Source organism: Mirounga angustirostris, unplaced genomic scaffold, assembly GCF_029215605.1.
Source record: "Mirounga angustirostris isolate CCGP_5_RB_7025 unplaced genomic scaffold, mMirAng1.0.hap1 SCAF_5, whole genome shotgun sequence".
Lineage (NCBI taxonomy): Eukaryota > Metazoa > Chordata > Mammalia > Carnivora > Phocidae > Mirounga > Mirounga angustirostris.
In genome coordinates this window covers 47,066,146-47,091,619 of record NW_026991713.1, presented here as the reverse complement: position 1 = coordinate 47,091,619, position 25,474 = coordinate 47,066,146, and the positions used below count along the sequence as shown (strand labels likewise).

The 25,474-nt window shown below is 35.0% G+C and overlaps 1 protein-coding gene across 5 annotated transcripts in view; it reads left to right on the top strand.

Moving 5' to 3' along the window:
* The window catches only part of FRS2 (fibroblast growth factor receptor substrate 2), a 126,833-nt gene that overhangs the window by 60,159 nt on the left and 41,200 nt on the right, over nt 1-25,474 (top strand). For 4 of the 5 annotated variants that reach the window (XM_054506925.2, XM_064590899.1, XM_054506927.2 and 1 more), the window contains 2 exons: nt 6,695-6,790; nt 7,911-7,953. In XM_054506925.2, the coding sequence (XP_054362900.1) occupies nt 6,734-6,790; nt 7,911-7,953 (100 nt within the window). In that variant the 5' untranslated portion in view covers nt 6,695-6,733. Of the gene's footprint in view, nt 1-6,694; nt 6,791-7,910; nt 7,954-18,090; nt 18,138-25,474 lie in introns of those variants that run through there. The other variant, XM_064590901.1, reaches the window with a different exon arrangement.

Here is a 25,474-nt window from a genome sequence, read left to right as displayed (position 1 = left end):
GGCCAATTCATAAGGCTTGTCTTTCTCACCCTCCTTCCTAGCATTTTTCCCCCCTACATGCCATTTAAAAATAGAATATCATGAAGGAGGGACAAGTTATGTAGGGCCACTGAATTCCTTTGAATTATCTGATGGCTGTACCGAAAAGTTCTGTGGATTTTTAGGAGAAACGGTATAGCTGTAGTTCAAAGAAAACCAGGTATAGCTTGTATTGAGTGTTTCAGGACATGGATTTATTGAAGGTCTTTTCATGTGACATGAATTCTGCTTTTTAATTCGCTGGAAACTAGTTGAAGACATTGGTCATTTCTTCTTTCTTTTGTCCCTTGTACAGTGCCCATTCTTGAGAAATTATCTTAGAAGAGTTCGGTTGTAGAAAAAAAATGTCTCTAATATATTGCTGAAAAATATTTAGAGCCCACCAGAACACTAAAGAATGAAGATGGTATTTTCCTCCTAACAGATAAAGGAGGAATGTAGAAAAAAATCATAACTCCTTCTTGGTTGATTGCTATTTTTGAAGTTATGGGTTACCACCTAGAAAAGAAAAGGGCTGAAGTGAGTATTATAAAAATTGTTTCCACTTTTGAGGACATTCATGGAGTTAGGTGACAGTTCCTGGGACACATACTTATGATGACAGCATCTTCAAGAGGAGGGTATCAAATACTGAGGTCTTTTGGTATTTAAGTAACTCAGCTTCCTGAAAGAAAGGTAAACCTACTTTAATATCAAGCCACTCTCCATAGTGACTATTTTATTGTATATAGTATTAAAATTCATGAAAAACAATAAAGCCACAAACTCTGATACTTAGATTTGTATAAATCTCCTTGTTATGTATAATGTTGAAGATATGGAAGAAAATTAACTCTGGAAATATTTACCTTGATGTTCTACATAGAATCACATGTTAAGATGGCCTATTGTTTCTTACTAAGAAATACATTTTATATCATGGCCAGCATGTGCCTAGCATGTTTGTATTCAAAACAAAAGTTTTTAAAAATAATAGTTACTCATGCTGTGTGTGTGAGTGCCAGGGGAAGGAAAGGAAGGAGAGAGAGAAAGAAAAACATTAACTGTAGGAGAGATTGTATGTGTGATAAAGTTCTAAGAAACAATACTCTGTATGCTGTGCACTTCCATTTTGTTAAAATATAAACCAAAATAGCAAATGCTGTAGGTGATGCCCCCAACATTGACTTCAAAACCATGCAGGCTATCCTATTATGTTTATTTAGTCTTAATGATAGGTCTGCACACAAAGTATTTTGTCATTGAGAAAGAAACACTAAAATCCTATTTTTTGTTTTTTGTTTTTGTTTTTAAATAGGTTGTATTATTCATAATTGGTGTTCTGGGGGAGAGTGTGTCCTCCCCTTCATCATTCCTAACCATCAGTGCAATGAATTAAAATTGAGAGATTTTTTTTTAAGTGTTAATTTATGCTGACAATTCCCAGGACACAATCAAGTATTTAGAAGAACAGCATATGTATTTAGGCCTTTGGAAACTTTAAATCATCAGTCTTTTGAGTCTCTTCTCTGTAAAGGAGTCCATTGTTTAAATGGCGTGTTTTTTAGTCAATGGGGATAATTCGTTCCAAGGAATTTTCACTTTCTTCACATAACTAAGGACATTAGTGAAGCAAGACTACCTTTCCTCAGTGATGTGTCCTTGATTGTAATTACCTTTTTATTTTACAATATGCATGTTACTTTTATTTATTTTATTGTGTCTTAGGCAGTGGGTGCATCTAATAATAATCAAATTTACATTTCTGAAAAAATATTTCTACAAAATATTTTCTGACTGATGACTCATTAGGTTCTGTTGAGTATGAAGAACTGAGGCCAATAAGTGTCATCCCATGGAGTCAGGAACTAAGGTGTTCCACGTGGGAGAATTTTCTAGAAAAGGAAAATTAGGAATCTTAACTCTACTAATTTTGTTGTAAATTTTAAGAAATTAATGGGATACTTTAATGTATGTATTTGTATATATCTACATATCTATATATCAAGAGTGAAAGAAATATTTCGAACATCTGGAAAAGTACAGAAACTGTTTTGATAAACACCTGTGTACCCCGTCCATTAAATCTTAACGTTTCTTCCCAGACTTCTCTGAGTGTATGGAATAGCCGTCAGTGACTTAGAGGTGATACAAGTTAATCATTGTGAAAGAATACTAGTTAGTGAGCTATGGTGTGACTCCCTTAGACCTCAATGTTGCATATTTTTCTGATTCATCTCTTAATGCCGTAAGTTTCTTATTAATATATAACAGTGAAACTTCCCCTTTGTCCTTTTTTAAAATTTTTATTTATTTATTTATTATTTATTTATTTGACAGAGAGACAGCGAGAGAGGGAACACAAGCAGGGGGAGTGGGAGAGGGAGAAGCAGGCTTCCCGCTGAGCACAGAGTCTGATGTGGGACTCAATCCCAGGACCCTGGGATCATGACCTGAGGCGAAGGCAGACGCTTAACGACTGAGCCACCCAGGCAGCAACCCCCTTGTCCTCTTATCTAAAGCAGCTTTGGAAGAATGGAACATTTCTTATATGAGCCACCTGGATTTACATGTTACTCCTATAGGGCATATGTTGTATTTGTGACTAATAATTTCATTCCAGTTTACTGCAGATTATAATAGTGAAAAGAAAACAGATTTTGCATCCTGGAGCTGTTTCTTTCTGGTTTGGACAAGTTATTTAACCACTCTGTGTGCTTTGTTAATACCTTTTCCATAGAGAAGTTCTGAGAATTAAGTGAGCTAATGTAAATAATTGGCACACAGAAGTTGCTCAAGAAGGGGGCACCTGGGTGTCTCAGTCGGTTGAGCGACTGACTCTTGATTTCTGCTCAGGTCATGATCTCAGGGACATGAGATCAAGCCCTGCTTGGGGCTCTGCGCTGGGCGTGGAGCCTGCTTGAGATTCTCTCTCCTTGTCCCTGTCCCTGCCCCCCCCTTCTATGTGCACATGCCCTCTCTCTGTCTCAAAAAAGAGTTGCTCAAGAAGGGTTACTTTAATATCACAAGCCTTCTTTGACATGGTTGATCTTGCTGAAGTCTGATTTCTAAATGAGTGGGGTTATTTCTGCACAAAAATACTCAAGACTTCTCTTCACCCCCCTCCCCAAACAAAGCAGATTTTAACATTAAACTGCTGATTGTTTTCTTGTGCTCTTGGTTTATTTTTGTACCTAAGGTCTGATAGGCACATAACAAGTGCTTTGTGAACCTTAAACTAAGTGAAAATAGATTGTTCAGATGAAAGGTATGTGGATAAGTCAGTTTTGGGGCTGTTCTAGAGATCTCTTGCCAGAACTGGTATCTTTGTTTTGGTCTTCAGAGACTATTAAATGTGATCACTGAGTCATACTTGCTGTTTTCTCTGTCCCCTGGCTATCTCTCTTAAGATTTTGAAGCTTGCCAGCCACAGGATGTTTAAAAGGCAGAGTAGGCTTTAGCCCAGGGGAGTTTGTTTATTTAAAGAAAAATAAGTTCAAACATCCCTACCATGTCATAGCTAGTCTAGTCATGTTAGAGTTAGTGAGTTCTTTTGATTCTTTCTGGTGGTCATGGTGCCTAAAGGTAACAAATTTGAAAGTTTAAACTTTTCCTGAGATTACTTGGAACTTTATAATGTAATCCCAAAGAGAAGTCCCTAAACGAGTGCAAGGAAAGGGCCATTTATTTTGCTAGTTGTTGTTTTTTAATAGGACTCATTTATTTATTTATTTATTTTTAAAGATTTTATTTATTTATTTGAGAGAGCGAGAACATGAGCAGGGGGGAGAAGCAGACTCCCCACTGAGCAGGGAGCCCAACGCGGGGCTTGATCCCAGGACCCTGGGATCATGACCTGAGCTGAAGGCAGATGCTTAACCGACTGAGTCACCCAGGTGCCCCTTTAATGGGACGCATTTAATTCACATCATATACCATTCCTTCCTAGAGTTATAATACAGATGATTTAAAAATAAAACAACAACCAAAAAAAACCCCCACACTATTGTGCTTCTTTATCGTGCTGTATCTTCATTAATTCTTTGAAGTTGGGACCATGAGAATCTTTTAAAAGGGACAGTATAGTTCTCCAGATATTTAGACACAAAGATATGGTAATTGGTGACTTTCATATTTTGGATGATTATCATCTCCAGAATATTTCTCCTTACATAATCTCTGCCAGATAAGAAAATCTGAGGCAGATATTTTGCCTAGGGTACCAGGACCTATCTCTTGATGAGATCACTTGTAAAAACCAAGTCCTAGAGGAAGTGGAGGAGGAATAAGACAGACAGATACCTGGTGTTCCAGGCAGAGGGAAAGACAAGTCCTGAGGCCCTGAAGTGAGAACGTGCTTGAAGTGTTTAAGGAGAGGCAAGAGGCCAGTGTGGCTGGAATGGAGTGAATAAGGGGGAAAGTGGTAGGAGATGATGTCCGAGAGATGTGGAAGGGAAATATCAGATCATGGTCCTTAAGGCCTTTGTTAGTGATTTTGGCTTTTAGAGTAGTGAGATGGACTCAATTAGAGGGTTTGAGCAGAAGAATGACATGATCTGACTTTCTTTTGAAAAGGACGAGTCTGACTGACTTATTGAGGTGAGCAAAGGGAGAGGCTGGGAGATCAGATAGGGAACTATTAGAGTAATGCAGATAGAACTAAGGTTGGCGTGGATCATGGTGGTCAAAAGGGAAGTGTTAAAGTGGTAACATTATGGATGTCTTTTGAAACTGGAGCTCCCAGGATGAACACTTAATGCGTAGTGATGAGTATTTCTGCACATAGTGTTTGACCCATTTTTAAATGATGTTATTGCTGGGTTCAAATTTTGTCTACTTGATTTTATCCATTATAAAGTTTCCCATTAGTCTTTTACCTAATGGTTTTAGCAACCATTGATCATTTTTTAGATCAGTTTTTTCATTAGGTATTAAAAAATGATTTTCTAATTTTATCATTCCTTCTACATTTATAATTTGGAATCCTATAAAAAAGAGCTTTCACTTATTGGCTGCTTCGTTACTCTAAGGTATTTTTCATATAAGAAAGCCAGGATAAGTGCTTGATTCTTTCCCTTTATCAACTTTCAGAATAATAAGTTAGTGCTGTAGCAGCCTCTAAAGATGACCATGATTTTTAAAAAATTTATTTAATGTTTCGGGGGCACCTGGGTGGCTCAGTCAGTCTAGCGTCTGACTCTTGGTGTTCCGCTCAGGTCCTGATATCATGAGTCATGGGATGGAGCCCACGCTGGGCTCCGCGCTCAGTGGAAGTCTGCTTGGATATTCTCTCCCTCTGCCCCTTCCTCCGCTTGCGTGCACTCTCTTTCTCAAATAAATAAATAAATCTTTAAAAGAGAAAAATATATTTAATGTTTCAATGGTAGTCATTACCATTTTGATGTTCAAAATGTCATTATCATTTGATGTTCATTTGATCTTAAAATACGTCTCCAATGTAAAAACTGTAAAACAAGGTCTGAGAAGTCTGACTTCCATCCCTGTCCCTTCCAGCCTGCTTTCTCTTTTTTCTGTAGATAATAATTTAAAAATGATTTGGGTTTATCCTTCCAGTGCTTTTTTCCTTTTGAAAGAAAAAAACCCCAAGTCTGTATTAATATTTGTAGTCTTCCCATTTTTTTCTTTTTTTCTTTTTTTTTTACAAAAAGAATAGCATTGTGTGTAATACTAATTCAGGTATAGCATGGGAAGTAGGGAACTACTGGTCTCCTTGAGGGTTATTCTTGAGACTTGTCAACTTTTTATTCCATGTAAAAGAGTTTCTCATATTCCTAGCAGTCTCCACAACAATCAGCTAAAGAACATACATGTTAAAAAAAAAAAGCCTACTTGCAACATTTAGCAATATTTAGCAAAATTATATATGTAGCAATTCCCCTTTTAGAAGTTTTCCCCAAAGATTGCAATAACAAAATTACAAAATGATATGTGCCTTTGTTCTGGTCCTTGAAGGCTTGTACCTTGTCTTGTCTTTTAATTATGGCTTTGTTTACTGAGGAAAAAACAATAATGATGATGTAGTTGGCATTGATATCAATGGTGTATGCGTGGAAAAATGGCATTTTGAGAATTTGCCATTTTGAAATAATACCAGGTTAAATATCTCATCAATTAAAATTACATCACTCATCAGTTTATTCTTTCAATAAATATTTACTGAGCACTTACTGCGTGGCAGTCATTGTCTTAAGTGCTCAAAAGGTTTCAGTAAATAAAGCCAATAAAAATCTCCTCTGGAGCTTCCTTTCTATAGGTGTGAGGGGGAAAGAGACAAACACGCATCATCAGCTAATTTATTGTTTTCAAATGTGGAGTTTTAGGGCTCCCCTCCTACATCTTCCTTTTTTCTTTTTCTAGTCTGTAAATGACATTCTTAGGAATTGCAAGACCCTGGTGGGTGGAAGGCATTGAGGACTGAAGAATTTATAGATCTTTATACTCAGTGTGTGTAACCTAACTGTATAATTCTGGTCCTGTGGGATGATAGCATATATTCCATTTCTCACACCTCATCCTCAGCCCTGTTAATGTTTTTTATTAGAAGGTTGCTCAAGAAATTTTTTGATAGTTCCTTTTATAGACACGAAAATTTAGAAAATTGTCTTAAAGATTTGATGTTTTTGTTATATTCTTAATGACTACATCTTTATTTCAGAAATGACCATTAAGAAGTAGATGCCCAGATGCAAAAGTGATGAAACAGTCAATTTGTCATAAAGTAAGATGCAGCTGTGGCTTTTCAACCAGATTAGTAAGTGTGGCCAAAATTTTTTTAAACTTTATACTTATTTCATCTACTTTGAAAAGCATTGAATAAAAAGTATAGTGGACTTTAAGTGTCAACTTGTATTTCTGTTTTTACTTTGGATTGTATTTCTGTTTTTACTTTGGTTTGTAGTACAAATTAGAGCATGTAGCTCTAGAAAATGTATGTCTGTGTTGTAATAAAACAAATATAGTTGAATATAGGCTTAATTGCTCTTGATTTTTTTAATCCTTTTCCCTATATTTATTTCATATCTTTTCTTGATTATTACAAGATTATCACAAATATATTAACTCCTCCTTTACTACCTCAGAATTTGCAAACAAGGTGCACCTCATCTTATGTACCTTTTTAGGAGCCATAAAGGTAATATTATAAAATCATAGCTTTAGAGGAAATATATGAAAAAGAGTCACCATAATACCACTATCCGAACACAGCTACTTTTAATATGTTTGGATATTTGTTTTCCTTCCCAGCCTCTGTTCTATACATTAAAAAAAAAAACACAAAGCCCATCATTTTGATCATAGTGTCATGAAGATTATGCTTCTTTTATATCTTTTAAAAATAAATTTGTTTCAGATGTTTCTCCCTGCAAATAAAAATGTACTCTTCAGTACAGGGTTTCTTATTGGGGTAATTAAAATGTTCTGGAATAATATGGTGGTGATGATTATACAACTTTGTGAATATGGTAAAAAACCACTAAATTTTACACTTTAAAGGGGTGAATTTTACGACATACAGATTATACGTAAAAACTACCCTTCAGGATACTAAATCTTGGTAAGACTAAAACCCAGTTGAGTACTGATGTTTTAGAATATGAGAATGTGCCAAGACATTACGATGTACCTAGAAGAAATGATCTGATAGTAGAATAGTGTTTTTTTAATAATAAAAATAATAACTTTTATAAATATTTTAATAAAAATATTAAAATACTTTTATTATTAGAGACTTATTGTCTCTTAAGTTTTGGTAATACCAAATGTCATGATATTCTGAATGTACTCTATCAGCATTTTGCTAACTTTTTATTTTTAAGAGGCTTCCTGTTTGGAAACTAACATTTCAACTTTTCTACCTGAAATTTTTTTAGGAACAGAATTGTATCTGTTTTTCTCAGAAGAGAATTCCACAAGGTAAGAAATTGTTAATATAGTAATAAAACAAATATAGTTGAATATAGGCTTAATTGCTCTTGATTTTTTTAATCCTTTCCCCTATATTTATTTCATATCTTTTCTTGATTATTACAAGATTATCACTATTAGATCCTCCTTTACTACCTCAGAATTTGCAAACAAGGTGCACCTCATCTTATTTGGAGTTAAGATTAAAAGGGTGTGATAAAAGTAGTCACCTTTGGAACTCAAGTACTGCTTTTCATGGCACCCTTATTCTTAGCATTATTAAGGAACTTATTCTTAGCATCCTTAGGATTGGGTTTTTCCATTTTAGGAAAAAAGTTTTCTTCTTCCCTTGGGGCCCATTCAACTTTTACCTCAGTGGACATTACCTGAATGACTTGGGGTGGTAGAGGAGTTGTGGAAGCTCTTTTAGGGGCTTTAAGTTAAGGGAGATTACTTACCTATGTTTCCACCAATGAAAATTATAGAACTCCTACATTTAGTTTAAAAAGTGGAATGTTTTCTACTAGGTAGGTAATAAAATATTTAGTAACATTTAGTATTAAAAAATCTAAATGATCATCTTTACAATGAATTTTAAATCAACATTGATTTAGATTGTTATACTTTTTAGACTTCTGAAGGATGAAATGTTCAAATGAGTAGATAGTAAAATCACCTATTGGTGTGCTTAAAATCAATTGCTTGGCCTTAAGAAGTTACATTGTTTAAATTTTCACAGGAACCCTTTGGTATAGGTACTAGTGATCACTGCAGATGAATTTAATCTGTCAACTGGAAAATGTTTATCAAGTGAATTATTCAGATCAGTAACTCTTTCTCATTTATTGTCCTTTGTGCTGAGGGGAACATGCACTCCCAGACACATCTTTCCCACCTATTTTTGGAATTGCCACAGGTTTAATCAGGTCAGTTTTTATCCTGATAACTGAAAACAAAGGGTTAAAATAAAGAGACCTGTTGGCTGCTGAGGAGAGAGTGGGGGAGCAAAGCATCAATAGTTTTTACTTCCAAGTTCTTGTGAAGCTTTTCCCCTATATTTTTCTTCTGTCTCTAGAGGGTAAAGGGAGGAGTCGTGGAACCTGTGTGTAGCACTATCTGATCCTCCAGGGCACTACTCAAAGGCAGTACTTCAGGAGAAATCCAGATCGTTCTTTTCCTGGACCATTGTGCTTAAAGTGAAAACAGAAATTTCAGAAGATTTAATCTTAGTGAACTTGATCTGTTACATTTTGTCCCTGTTCTTTGGGCAAATGAAGTTTGAATTCTTAAACATTAATACAATCTGTGATACAATGATGATGGATCATACTACTGTCTGGTACCCTTAGGGCTCTCCTGTAAGTGTTGGGTAAATATTTATTTTTATAAAAGCCGATTCTTTCATAGCTTTTTTTTTTTTTCTTTAAGATTTTATTTATTTATTTGTCAGAGAGAAAGAGAGCACAAGCAGGGGGAGCAGCAGGCAGAGGGAGAAGCAGGCTTCCCGCTGAGCAGGGAGCCCGATGTGGGACTCGATCCCAGGACCCTGGGACCATGACCCGAGCCAAAGGCAGAAGCCCAACTGACTGAGCCACCCAGGTGTCCCCATAGCTTTTTTAGAGTAGAAGATAATCCAAACAAGATTATTCATATCTATATAGTATCATCCTCCTACACAGTCAGAGGTATTAAGAGGACAATGACAACTTTAATAAAAATTACTGTTCACTGTACACTAGCAAATGGTTGAAATGATAAATTTTATGTTACATATACTTTACCACAATTTAAAAAATTGTTTAAATTTTTGAGCAACTCTGTTTACTATGAAAGAGGATGGTTATGTTTGAAGTATCAGTTTTTAACCTCAAGTACAGGAGTATTGAGTTAATGATATTCCTCAGTTTGTGTCATACCCATCATCATTGGTTCATTAAAGGACTGTTTTTCTGTTTTCCTTTATAACTAGTCCCCATATAAGTGACCTTTTAATATATTTGATATGTATCCCTTTATGTCTTATAAAAGGTTTTATTATTTCATGTATTTTAAATTATATATTAGATCTTAGTCAAATTCTTGTAGTCCCCTTCACCCACCTCCCTCTTTATTTCTAAGATTAGGCCATGTTGCTGAGTGTTCATCTAATTTGTTTTGTCTAACTAGTACATTGTATTTTAGGTTATTTATTAAAATGAAACTGTTAATGTAAAATTCCTTAAGTGTATAAGGAACATTAAATGAGCGTTTAAGAAAAGTCCCAATTTGTGGTCATTTTTTTATATTAGAATTGAATCTGAAGAATGGAATTAGATGCTATGGAAGATAAGAGGAAATATAAACATCTGTCTCAAAGGCTAAGAGTCTGTTAGAACAGTCAAAGGAAAGAATTGTGGAGCCTAACAAAAACATGTATTTTTCTTCTAGAAACTGTGTTAAAATGCTCGAATCTGGGCACCTGGGTGGCTCAGTTGGTTAAGCGACTGCCTTCGGCTCAGGTCATGATCCTGGAGTCCCAGGATCGAGTCCCACATCAGGCTCCCTGCTCGGCAGGGAGTCTGCTTCTCCCTCTGACCCTCGCCCCTCTCATGCTCTCTCTCTCTCTCTCTCTCTCATTCTCTCTCTCAAATAAATAAATAAAATCTTTAAAAAAAAAAATGCTCGAATCTCCAGTGTTAGCTACAAAAGCTTAATAGTTGAAAGATAGCAGTAATATTTTGGAACTTCTACATTAGCTATTACTTTTTAATTTCTACATTGTATTATATTTGAACATTCATCTTATTTTTTCTTTTATTTCTTTGAGGCATAACCATGTTCTGTGAATTCCCATCACTGAATCTAATACAGAGTAAGAAGAGTACAAATGCAGGTTTCTAAATTTGGAATGCAGAAATACCATTTCATCTGTAGTAGCACATTATCAGCAAAAGCAACTTCTCTTGGATCCCCTAACTAGAAACTACCAGAGAGTGGGAACTTTAGAAGCTCCAGGTCCATGGTGATGGATGGTATGCCTTGCAGCAATGAAAACAAAGAGAGGAACACTCCTATGAGAGGATAGGGGGATCCCTGACTTTAGAAGAAGGATAATGATAGCTGTGATTGGATCAGGGAAGGGCTTCCAACAGATAGAAGAATCTAAAGGTACCTTGTGGGGAGCAGTTTGTGTGGGAGGAGGATCTTAGGGGTACTTAGTTCTGGGGGCTAAGAGAAAATGTGTTACTGATTCAGTAATGGAATGGAAAAGGGTAAGAGAATTCATGTTTGCTAAAAGTGAAGCCACTGTTGAGGTTTATTTATTTATTTATATGTCAGCACCTAAGTATTTATAAGATCTTTGATGGGAAGACCAGCAACTCTGCAAGTTGTTATTGAGTTAGTATCCCATGCATTGTTGAATACTCCCCACACTCTTTTTAAAAATAACAGTTCAGAGAATTAGACATCAGGTAACATAGTCCCTTTTTCTAGTTTCATTAGTTTCTGAGTATTTTATATGGCATAGTAATTTCATTATTCTCACTTTGTTATCTTAAGAGATGGCATAAATAAAACAGATAGTATTCTCATTTTACAAATGATGAAACTAGGAGTGGAGTGAGCTTTAGGTTCTTTTTACTAATCTACACTGCCACCCTGTCAACTGATATTTTCTCTATATAGAATATTTAATTACTAGTTTTAAAGTAAAAAATGTTTCTAACCTGGAAGAGCCTCATAGCCTAAAAAGTTTTAAAAACACACATATACAAACAAAAATCTAGCCAACAAATAATTATTGATAGTCACTTAACCTTAAGGTTCATTAAAATAGCTTTAATAAACTAACTTGAATTTTGTCTGCTACTGTTATATAGAACATTATTTCAAAAATAATTCCAATTTGGGGCACCTGGGTGGCTCAGTCTGTTAAGCATCTGCCTTCAGCTCAGGTCATGATCTCAGGATCCTGGGATCCAGCCCCACATGGGCCTCTCCACTCAGCGGGGAATCTGCTTGTCCCTCTCCCTCTGCTACCCGCCCCCCCCCACTCATGCACTTGAGCGCTTTCTCTCAAATAAATAAAATCTTAAATTTTCTAATTTATAACAAATGCCATAAATTTAGATTTTTTAAAGTTTAGAATATGCCTGTTTACTTAAGGATTAGGTGTCTAGTTTTGATGGATGGGAAAATTAGAATCCCCAGTTTGTGGGAATGGAACGAGCAATTTGATCTCACATATTTCAGAATATGGTAATCCCTTCCCCCCAGATCATTTGTTTATAGTATGAAAATCAGGAAAAGTGTGTTATAAACCTGTATCTTTTCTCCTGAGTGACTTAATTTGGTTCAGGCCCAGCTTTAGTGGTATAAGTACAGATCAAGTTTGGTTTTGAGGAATCCAGTTTTATCCTGGGGCATTCTAGGTCTGGAGTGCCCTTGGATATACTAACCATTTGGTTTCAATACCTCGTTGACATTTGATCCTGTGGAAAGATTGTGAGAGATTTCACATGTAGGTGGTGGGATAAAGGAACACAGATTGACTCATAGTCTATTGAGTAGATTGGAGTTATAGGACTTTGAAGTTTAGCAATGTTATTGTTATTCAAAAATAGGCTATGGTGTTAAAAAGACAGGTCTTCTGACTCTGATTTCTTACTGTATATTAAGACTTCAAATGTAATTTAAGTAAATCTGAACTTTAAAAAAATGTGGATAACTTTATCTTTTTATGAAAGAATACAGTTATTTCAGATACCTTTTTTGTTTCACGTTCCAGTCTTCTTTAGAATTCCATATGAGCTGCCTTTTTTTTTTTTTTTTTTTTAGCCGCTTGCTTTCAGATTTAAAAAAGAAAAACAAAACCAAAAAACCAAAAACTCAGAATAGGTTGAAACTTGACACAAATTGCTGCCACAGAACAAAAGTGCTGATCAAGTTAAATCAACCCCTGTAATGTGTATTGAAAGGAAAACCTCTCCTCTCTCCCCCAGTTTGAAGAACAAGCATTTTTCCTGCCAAGAAGGGCTGACTTTAAATGGACCAGCTGTCCATATTAGGAGCATTGGGTTGCTAAGGTGACCATGGCTGTTTGGAGAAGAATGCAGCTGAGAGGGCAAGTTCTTGATGTGTGAGCTGAGGGAAGGAATGTGGTGTGATTGTGCATCATTCCTCCTAATCACATGCTCACAAAGTGCTGTGTGGGCAGCATGTAGAAACTACAAATCTGAGTGCTAGAGCTTGTGTGTGGTTAAAATCCTTTTGTTTTCATGTGAGCCAGAGGCTTACAGTTTAGATTGAAAACATCTACCTTGTATGTATGTGTGTTTGTGTGTTTTGGATGAAGGGGAGGGTGTTTGATGGTAGATATACTGGGAATGAATTTATTTGGTATGATGGACACATACTTTCTATTTGTAAAACCAAAATTATCTTGGGATAAGTGTTCTTTCCAACTTATCCCTTTCGGTCATATGTACAGTGTTATTAGTTCCCCAAGTGAATGATGTGTTCCTTGTAATTATATCCTGGGCACTTTTAGTTTCAAAATTATTTGAAAGTCCTAAGAATATGTTATCTATTTGGTCCATTTCTCCCCCCACCCCCTTTTTTTGGTATAGTTCTTACTCTTCCCAAGGGAGATCTTACCTTAATACATTGTGTTTCTTCCCTGACGCATCCAAAGATAGGTTTGGCATTTAGTAAAAATGCCAAATTGGAGAAACCAGCCTTTGGATCTCTGGTTCAAGGAACAGTGGGAAGTGTCCAACTAACAAGGCCACTTTCCTGAAACACTATTTAGATTTTACCATGGACATCATTGCTAATATTTGAAATGAGATATAGCCACATACATTGATATAGACACTTACTGAATGAACCATGAGGTTTTTTGTTTTTTTATCCTTGCTAACAAATTCTGACAATAACACATTGAACTTAAATGAGAGCATAAATGTGCATTATCTTTAAGATGTGAAGTCATTGGACATTGGCAGCTCTGTATTACATTAGCGTCATATTCTTAATCAGATAGTCTACTTGCTTTGACAAAATTGCTGTTTAATTGATTATAAAATATGGAGGGAAATTAAAAGATTAAAGTAATTTCAATATTGAATTCAGTTGGTTATTCTCATGGTATACCTTGATAAACTTTTGATGGCATTCTCTATCAACCTAAATGCTTTATGGTTTTGCCTTTCACATTTTCTCAAATCTCCTAGTAGTTGATTTTTGTTACAGGAATTCATACAGGGATATGAATTCACTCTTTCCATCTGTTTATTAAAATTGTTCTTCATTTCTTCCCTGATATGTGAAATTTCCTATGTCATAAATCAAGTTTTCATATATAGGTAGTTTTATTTCTGTACTCTCTCTTCTGTACCACTGATCTTTTGTCTACCTCTGAATCATTACTGTACTATCTTAGATATCTCAGATACTCAGTTCTATTTCTTGTCTTGTTCATGACCTCAAAAAAAATGCTTTCAAATTTCACCATTTAAAATGATACTTGTCATTTTTTTAAGTGATGGTCTTTACCAAATTAAAGAAGTTTCATTCTATTCTTACCTGGCTAGGACTTTTATCTCTTAATTTTAAATCATGAATAGATGTTGAACTATATTGAAAGGCTTTTGTATAACTTCAGCAATGATTAAAATGTTTTCCCCTTAATTTGTTGATGTAGTCAGTTACATTGATTTTCAGATTAGGTTAATTAAGCATTGCTGGGATAAGCCCAATTTAGTCATGTATGGATTATCTTTTTTAAAAATTATTGGATCTGGTTTGCTTACATTTTGTTTAGGATTTTTATATTAGAGTTCATGAGTCAGATTGGCTTTTAATTTTCCATTCTCATATTATCCTGATCAGGTTTTTAACATATCTTTTTAAATGTTAGTTGTGTTAAAATATACCTATTATAAAGTTTACCATCTTACCCATTTTTAAGTGTATGGTTTAGTGTAGTGTTAAGTATATTCACATTGGTTGTGAAGCTAATCTCCAGAACTTTTTCACCTTGCGAAACTGAAACTCTATACCCATTAGACACTCTTCATCTCCTCCTCCCCATCACCCTGGCAACCACCATTCTTTCTATTTTTATGAGTTTGACTACTGTAGATACCTCCTAGAAGTGAAATCATACTGTATTTATCTCTTTGTGTCTGGCTTTTCACTTAGCATGATGTTGTAGCATGTACCGAAATTTCCTTTTTAAGGCTGAATAATATACCATTGTATGTATAAACATTTTGTTATCCGCTCATCTGTTAGTTATCTGACAAGTATGTTGCTTCCACCTTCTGGCTATTGTGAATAATGCTGCTATAAACATATATGTACAAATATCTCTTCTACATGCTTCTTTAAATTCTTTTGTATATAGACCCAGAATTGGTATTGCTGATAATGTGGTAATTCTATTTTTAATTTTTTAAGGAACTGCAATCCTGTTTTTCATAGCAGCTACACCATTTATGTTCCCACCAGCAGTACAGAAGGGTTCCAGTTTCTCCATATACTTGCCAACACTTATATCCGTTTTTTTTTTTAAGGTTTATTTATTTGAGAAAAAGAGAGTGTGCGTGTGTGTGCACACAAGCGGGGGAGGGCAGAGGGATAGGGAGAGAAACAGACCCCCTGCTGAGAGCAGAGCCCGCTGTGGGGCTTGGGGCTCCATCTCAGGACCCTGAGATCAGGACCTGAGCCGAAATCATGAGTCAGATGCTGAACCGACTGAAGCTGCCCAGGCACCCCTGTTTTCTGGGTTTTTTTTGATAGTAACCATCCTAATGGTTGTGAAGTAATATCTCATTGTAGTTTTGATTTGCATTTCCTTAGTAACTAGTGTTGTTGAGGATCTTTCCATATAATGGTTGGCCATTTGTGTATTTTCTCTGGAGAAATGTCTGTTCAAGTCCTTTGCCCATTGATCAGGTTACTTGTGTAGTTGTTACTGTTGTTGCTAAGTTGTAGGAATTCTTTATGTATTCTGGATATCAACACCCTTATCAGATATATGATTTGTAAATATTTTCTCCTATGTCATAGGTTGCCTTTTCAGGCTGTTAATTATTTCCTTTGATGCATAGAAGTTTTTAATTTTGATGTAGTTCAATTTATCTGTTTTTACTTTTGTTGCCTGTGGTTTTGGTATCATAGCCAAGAAATTATTGTCAAATCCAATATCATGAATCTTTACCTCTAGCTTTTTTCTGAGAGTATTATACTTTTAGGTCTTATATTTAGGACTTTATTTTGAGTTAATTTTTGAATAAACTGTAAGGTAAGGGTCCAAGTTCATTCTTTTGCATGTGGATATCTCGTTATCTCAGCACCATTTGTTGAAACCACAGTCCTTTCCTCCATTGAATGGTGTTGGCATCCTTTATCCTGGTTGGATTTTGATGTGAATTAGAAAGTGTTTTTCTTTTTTACTATTCTCTAGGAGAATTTGTTTAAAATTGTAATTTTTAAATTTTTAAAAATTTGTTGTTCCTCCACCATTTGGTAGGACTTACCTGTAAAACTATCTGGGTTTGACGATTTTTTTTTTAGTGGAAAGATTTTAAACTGTAACTGTTTGGTTTTTTTTTTTTTTTAAGATCTATTTATTTGAGAGAGAGCGAGCGAGAGAGAGAGAGCATGAGCGGGGAAGAGAGGGAGAAAGCGGTTCTCCATGCAGGGATCATGATCTGAGCCAAAGGCAGACATTTAACCTACTGAGCCACCCAGGCGCCCCACTGTTCGATTTTTTTAATAATTATTTTTCTGTTTAGATTCTCTATTTCTTATTTTTAAATGCTCAGTTGATTTATTTGCCCTTTAAAAACTGATATATAATTCACATATAAAATTCACCCCTTTAAAATGTAAAATTCAGTTTTTTTTAATATTCCCAAAATTGTATAACCATCTCCAATATCTAATTCTAGAACATTTCATCATCCTCAAAAGAAGCCCTGTACCCATTAGCAATCCCTCTCTATTCTCCCTTACCCCATCCCTGACAACCAGTTATCTACTTTCTCTATAGATTTGCCTATTCTGGGCATTTCCTATAAATAGAAATATATAATATGTGGCCTTTTTTGTCTAGGATCTTTCACTTAGTGTAATGCTTTCAAAGTTTATTCACATTGTAGTCAGTATCAGTACATCTTTCCGTTTTTGTCAGAATATTATTACATTGTGTGGATATACCACATTTTGTTTATGCATTAATCATTTGACACACATTTGGACTGTTTCTATTTTTTGGTTATTATGAATACTGCTATGAATCTCCAAATACAAGTTTTTGTGTGCACAGATTTTTCAGTTATTTTGGTTATGTATCTATCTAGGAATAGAATTGCTGGGCTCATATGGTAACGCTATATTTAACCTTTTTAGGATCTGCCAAACTGTTTTCCAAAGCAGTTGCACCATTTTACAGTCCCACAAACAGTGTGTGAGGGTTCTAGTATCTCCATATCCTGGCCAACACTTGTTATTGTCTGTCCTTTTGATTATAGCCGTCCTAGTGGGTGTGAAGTGGAATCTGTGGTTTTGATGTGCATTTTCCTAATGACTAGTGATGTTGAGTATCTTTTCCTGTGCTTATTGGCCATTTGTATAACTTCTTTGGAAAAATATATACTTAAAGCTTTTGTCCATTTTAAAATTGAGTTGTCTTTTTATTGTTGAGTTGTAAGAGTTCTGTATACATTCTGGATTCCAGATGCTTTCTCCAGCTCTTTGGATTGTCTTTTCATTTTATTTCACTGTGTCCTTTGAAGCACAAAAGTTTTTTATTTTGAGGAAGTCCAGTTTATCTGTTTTTTCTTTTGTTGTTTGTGATTTTGGTATCATATCAAAGAAACTTTTGCCTAAAGGTCATGAAGATTTGTGTGCTAGGAGTTTTATGGTTTTAGCTCTTACATTTAGGTCTTTGATCCATTTTGAGTTAATTTTTGTATATAGTATAAGGTAGAGGTCCCAATTTATTATTTTGCAATTGGAAATCCAGTTGTCCCAGCACCATGTGTTGAAGAGACCATTCTCACATCAAATTATCTAGGCTCCCTTTTTGACTATAAATACATGGATTTATTTTTGGTTTCTCAATTCTGTTTCATTTGATCTGTATTTCTCTTCTAGCCAGTACCACTCTTGGTGATTTGATGCTTGATGACAGTAGCTTTATGGTGAGTTTTGAAATTGGAAAGTGTGAGTTCTAAATCTTTTTGATTCATTTTTAATAGATTGTATTTTCTAAAAACTTTAAAAAAAGTCTTTCCAAACTTTCAAATTTGTTGCCATAAAATTGTCCACAGTATCCTCTTACCAGCTTAATCTCTATAACATCTGTAATCATGTTTCCTTCCTTTTTTTTTTTAGTTTTTCTTTTTCCCAATTAGTTTTTCCAGAGGTTTATAATTTTAATTACTCTTTCAGAGAATGAACTTCTAGTTTATCATCTTGTTGTAAATATTTTATGTCCTTTTAGGTCCTGCTATTTATTATTTCTTTCTACTTTCTCAGAACTTTTAGGTTTTTGTTTTTTTCTGTCCTTTTACAAGGACTTGAATTTGGATTTTTAGTGTTTAAATTTGCCTTTAAGTGTCATTTGAGCCTCCTTCCTACAAGTTTTGATATACAGTATTTTTGTTTGTTTTCATTAAAAAAATAACTCTTATTTGCCTCATGAATTATTTAAAAGTGTATACTTAATTTGAAAATATTTAACTTGTAAATACAATTTTTGTGATAGTGTTCCAAGTTGATTTCATTACGGTCAGAGACCATAATATTGTAATTTGTAGAGACTAATTTTAAGACCTAGCATATGGCTAGTTTTCCTGAATGTTCCATATACATTTGGAAAGAATGTGAAATCAGTTTAGTATAGTGCTACATACATGTTCATGAGCTTGTTAACTATTCTACTCACATCTTTCATGGTTTGCCTAGGTTTTGTTTGGATTTGGGTTTGGTTTTATTTTGGGACTTCCCTATCAGTTTGTCTGCTGAGAAAGGCATACTAATGCCTCTCACCTGATGGTAGGTTTGGCAATTTCTCCTCTAGATGTGGTAATTTTTGTTTTATGTATTTTGAGTCTGTGCTATTAAGTACTTACATTTTGAATTGTTTTTCTGTTAAGTCAAACTTTTTGTCGGTATGAAAGGCTGTATCCTAAACTTTTTTGCCTTATGGTTTTGTTATTATTGTGGTTGGCTGTTTTCTTGGATTAATGTATCTGTTCTAGCTTTCTTTTGGTTAATAGTATTTTTCATCCTTTAGCTTTTCATTGATCCTATATTTTAGTTTGTGTCTTGTAAAGAGGGTATGGTTAAATTGTGTTTTTGTTCTGAATGACAATATATTTTACTGGAATTTTAGTCAGTTGTGATACTGGTAGATTTAGATTTATTTCTGATGTGGTCTATTTGTCCTACTCCCCTTTTCTTCCTATTCTTCCAATCTTTTGTTTAGAGTTATGTTTGAAGCCTTTATGTAGGCATGTTTTCTCATTTCAATCCCCCTACCTTGCACACATGCACTCTTGTTTGTAAATTAATATGTTATTTATTCTTTCAGTGGTTGCTCTAGCTTTTTTAAGAAGTCCTTTCTAAAAGGAAGAGTTTAAATCAGTATCTTTAATCTATTGTTGAATAATGTAATAACTTAAAATGCTCTGATTGTCCTTCTTCCAGAAATCTGTAACACCATTGTCTATTATTTTAGTTTTAACATATTTATCTCTTGCATACATAAAAAATTTTAGACAGATTATTGTTTTAGGTAGTTGATCTTTGTTTACATTTGTTTACTGTTTTCTTGGCTCATTATCTGAGAGCTTCCATATGAAATAATTTTTTTCTACCTGAAGTGCATCCTTTAGAATTTGTTTTAATGAAAGTCTTTTGGTGAAGGTGGACGACAGTGGTTTTTTTTTTTTAATTTGAAGATGTCTTTATTTCATCTGCATTCTTGAAAGATAATTTCACTGTGTATTGAATTCTAAGTTTTCTCATCACATTTGAAGACATTATTTTAGTGTTTTGACTGCCACTGTTGCTGTTGAGAAATAAAATTGCCCTCCCTTTGTAAATAATCTTTTATTTGACTGTTTTTTAAACCTTTTCCCCTCCTTTGGTGTTCCTAGTTTTATAGAATGTATTGAAGGTTTTTTTTTTTTTTTTAACTTTATTTTTTATTATTTGTGACTCTGCTTGGGATTCTTTGGGCTTCGTGAATCTGAGGATGTCTTTGAATAATTATGTTAAATTCTTGACCATTATTTCTCTGAGTAATGCCCATTATTTTCTTTATTTTCTCCTTCTGTAACACTTTTTTCCCCTTCAGAGGACAGTTTTCCTTCAGAACTTAAGTACTCAGCTTCTTATGTGGACTTTGGCAAAAGTCCATGGGGCAGCATCTCTAAGTCTAAATTAGGGTGGGGATGTTTGGTCCTTCCGTGCATCATGAGAATAATTCTTAATTTTCTTGTTGTGAATGGTACAGTTCACACAGTAATATAGTTCTACGTACAGTTTGGGAACTATATCGGCACTGAAAACACTCACTTTGGAAATGTCTGATGCCTCTACTGTTTCCAATGATGAACTTTTTTTTTTTTTTTTTTTTAAGATTTTATTCACTTGTTTGTCAGAGAGAGAGAGAGCACAAGCAGGGGGAGCGGCAGGTGGAGGGAGAAGCAGGGTCCCTCCTGAGCAAGGAGCCTGATGGGGACTTGATCCCAGGATTTCGGGATCATGACCTGAGCTTAAGGCAGACGCTTAACCTACTGAATCACCCAGGTGTCCCCAATGATGAACTTCTTAATGACCTTGTCCTTTGCAAGCACTGGGTGCAGTTAATGTAGCAAGTAGGCTGTATATGGCTGCAGCCCTTTTGACACAACCATTGTACCTTCTTTTCATGGTCATCTTGGAAACAAGGGCTCTATAATTCTGATGACATATCTTAGGCCTTCTTAATCTACTTTCCATGTTTCTTACCCATGTTCATCTTTTTCCTTCTCTACAAATTCATTTAAGAGCTTGCTTGTAGTTACAAATTCTTACAGAAGATATTTTTCTTCCTTCTGCCAGCACCAAGGTCAAGGAGGCAAGTGTGCTTGTTCTCAGCTTCTGCTAAGTAGGTTTACCGTTCATTCAGCTCTACTTTGCAGGTGTAGCCTTTTGGATTTTCAGCTACACACAAAGTTCTTTGATTACATTCCCCATATTGGAGAGTCTCAGGGTATACAGTCTGTCTCCAGCACCAGCACTAGTTTTCAAAGTAGTGTTGTGAGGTGACCTGAAAGTCAAGAGCCACCTTCCAGAGCTTCTGTGTACATTTGTGCCAAATTAGGAAATTTAAAAATACTAAAGAAATATTTATACAGCATTCTAGATTTAGGCAATAGATCCAGTCTGGGTATCTAACCTACCATGTTGCCAGAAATGGAAATCCTTGATCCATTTCAAATAAACGTACATGTAGGTAAGATTTATGTAATAAATATGGCACAGAATTCCCACCAGCGGGCATCCATTAAATAAAGTTCCTAACTCTATAAGTTTGGATAATTCATTTCTTTTTTTGTGTGTAAGCTAAAATAAAATGTTTAAGGTACACCCCTCCCCACACACACACACTTAATTTTCTGATTTAACCAACTTAAGGTCTGTTTTAAATTGGACAAGATGGGTTTTCCTGAACTTGCTTAATATCTGTGGCAGTGGAAAGAGTACTGCTTCCTTTAGGTAGGGAGCCCTTGTGTGAGCAGCAGTAAGATAGGGGAAAAGGGGAGTATACCCAGGTATTCTGAACTAGTGAAAGAACAGTTGTACCATTCATCTCCCCTTCAGTGCAGATGACTTGTAGTAAGTTGGGGGCAGCATTATAGGCCACCTTTGTCTTACAAATTGATTGTTACAAGAAGTTTGTTAGACTGTTGGAACAGATGTGTGAGGGCACACCAAGCATGACCACATTTAATATGAAACATAAAAGAAAATCTTGGTTAGGATTTTGACCCTCATTTTTTTCTTTTAGAAAAAGTGATCCTGGTAGCACCTTATTCTTGCAGAAGCTTCCTCTTACTGGGCTACTGCAGCTTCATTTTTCCTTGAGGCCAGGAAGCTAGTCCCTTTTCGGCTACTTGGATCTCCCAAAACAGCCTGAAAGCGTACTTTTCTGTTGAGAGAAACCTCTGAAAAGATTTATCTTCTCTGAAACTATTAATATTGATACATTTTTTTTCTTCTTTTGTTTATTTACATGGAGAATTATTTTGTTTTTTCAAATGTTAAACCAACCTTTGACGTTGTTTGCTAGTATTTTTGTACCAGTGTTCATGAAGGACGTCAGCCTCTAATTTTCTTTTGTTGTGCTGTGCTTGGAATCAAGGTTATACAAGTCTCAAAATGAGTTAGAGAGGGTATCTTTATTTTCTGGAATATGTTGTGTAAAATTATTTCTTAATTGTGTGTTTGACAGAATTCATCTGTGAAGCCATCTAGGCCTAGAATTTCTTTATGGGGGGATTTTTGACTCCTGATTGAATATTTTAAGATTTTAAGGCTATTCATATTTTTTGCTTCCTCTTAAATTAGATTAGGCAAGTTATTTTTTTCTAGGAATTTATCTATTTCATTTAAAATCTCTAATTTTTTGGTATGATATTATTGTAATATTATCTTATTCTTGGAATATGTAATTTTGAGCAGTTTTCAAACTGTTCTGTGGACCTATGTGGGTCCCCGAGATCAGGTGGTCTGGGAGGTCAAAACTATTTTCATAATAAAGATTTTTTTTTTCTTTTCTACTGTGTTGACATTTGCAGTGATGCTCTAAAAGCAATGGTGAATAAAACTGCTACCACCTTAACACAAATTAAGGCAGTGGCACCAAACTGATGTATTATATTTTTCATTGCCATACATTTATAGTTTTGTTTTGTTTTTTAAATCCAGTTTTATTTAAGAATGACCTGATGTGGGGTGCTTGGGTGGCTCAGTCAGTTAAGTGTCTGCCTTCGGCTCAGGTCATGATCCCAGAGCCCTAGGATCGAGTCCTTCATCGGGCTCCCTGCTCAGCCTTTCCCACTGCCCCTCCCCCGCTTTAAAAAAAAAAGAATGTCCTTGATCTTTTTTTTTTTATTAATTTCTTTTTTTAAAGATTTTATTTATTTGAGAGAGAGGGAAGGTGAGAGAGAGAGAGAGAGAAATCACAAGCATGAGGGAGGGGTAAAGGGATAAGCAGAGTCCCTGCAGAGCAGGGAGCCCGATGCGGGACTCGATCCCAGGACCCCAGGATCATGACATGAGCCGAAAGCAGATGCTTAGTGGACTGAGCCACCCAGGCGCCCAAAAATATTAATTTCATTAGATCTTGACTTTGAGTACTCGTCCTGTGTACTGAAACATGATCATCATCTTCAGAAAAAGTGCTTGCTCAACCGAGATGTGAGCTGAACTAGCTGCTTTTTTCTGTAACACCTCCTTTTTTTCCCCTTGAATAAACAGGATAGGCAAACTTCAATTATTTGAACTTATGTATTTGACATTTGTTTTTCTCAAAAATGAACTAAATGGCACTAACACTTCAAGAAAAACAGTTGTATTTGTAGCCGATCTTAAAAAAAAAAATTTCAAGTAAGATTTAGAATTTTGAAAAACTTGTACCTAATACTGTGAGCTTGACAGCTTCCCAGATACTTAAAGGCTTTTCTTGTGAAGTGGGTAATGATATTAAAGAATGTGATTTTCTTTTTCTTCATATTATATTCTGAATTGTGTCAATTTGGAACACCTGCATAACTCAGTGAATTAGTATTTTCCAGATGACCAATGTGTAATGATACTAAATCACATATGGGTAAAAGATCCATTCTAAGTGCAAGATAAATCAATGGATTTTAATGTAATAGAACATGAAAAGTTCATTGGTACAGTTTTAGAATCCATAGTGTAGCCTTCAGGAAACTACCATTTGTTGAGTTCAGGTGTAGTTTCAAGAATATCAGCAGTTATTTGAAATAATTATTAAAATATTCTCTTTCCCAACTGTATATCTGTTGTGAGGCTAGATTTTCTTCATACGCTTATATACTTTAACCAAAACAGCATATTGCAGAATCAGTCTTAAGAATCTAGCTGTCCTCTAGAAAGCCAGAAATTACAGATATTTACAGAAATATAGTGTCGCTTGTCTTAATCAAGTTTTTTGGAAAATAAGTTTTTTTTAAACAGTTTTTTTCCATATAGATGTAATTTATATTAACACATCATAAGCTTATCCTTTTAAATAAATTAATAAATATTTTAAACATTTCTCACATTTAACTTCTAATTTGGTAAATATCAATAGATAATAACTCAGGTAAAAGCTCTCTCAAATAATTCTTAAAAGTGTAAAGGGCACCTGAAACTGAAAAGTTCCTGAACTGCTTGCTGACCTACAGAAATCATAATGACATTTCATTTGTATTTCTGACATTATGCATTTGTCCCTCTTTCCTTTTTCAAAAAAAAAAAAAAAAAAAAGACATGTCCCAATTTTATATTTTAAAAGATTTAGTCTCCTTTATGGTTTTCAGCTTATTTTCAAAATAAATCTCTAAAATGATGTTAAATGCATCTATAATTGCATTAACTGATTTTAAAACTCCATAGGTCTAGTACAGTCCATGCATGAAAGTATTTCTATATTTTGTTATGCAAGTTATCCCAAAATAACATAAAATTCAGTTAAAAACAAGCCCTCCTGGGAGCAGTGACATCCCAGTAGCAAGAGCACACCTGGTTCCCAGATCTTGGTTTCTAATACAGTTCTCTATGAAAAGAAACGAGGGCTCCTTGGAGAAATGGCTGATTCAAGAACTGGGGCAAGCAATATGTAAGATCAGCGTAGAGCATCTTGTAGGGTCAAAAATTAAGAAAGTGCTTAAACTCATAATGATGGGACTATGTTAGAGGGATATAGGAGCCAACTGAAAGAACTCCTAGTGGTGAAAGGTGGACAAATTTGAGCAAGAAAATAAGTGTAAGGTACTATTGGATTATAACCCAAATTATAAAATAAATACCCATGGCTCCATATGGTTTAAATAAGTTGTTGAATAAATAAATGAATGGTGAAGAGACAAATCTATGCAAAAGAACTCCAAATAATATATGTTGATACTCCATCTTCAACAAGGTAGAGCATAACTCCTTGAGTGTGGGCTGTGCATAGTGACTTCCTGTTAAAGAGTACACTAATGAAAGGAGATGGGGAGGAGTAACTTTACAGTGGAGAAATCTGATAAACACTACCTTAGCCAGGTCAATAGTGGTAAGTCCTATTGATAGTTTGTTCCAAAGGATATGCTGTGATGAAAATGGCACTTTACCTCCGTGGTCTTCCTCCCCAAAACCCATGACCCCAATCTAATCATGAGTAAAACACCAGAGAAATCACAGTAGAGGGACATTCTGCAAAATACTTGACCAGTATTCCCCAAAACTGTCAAGGTCGTCAGAAGCAAGG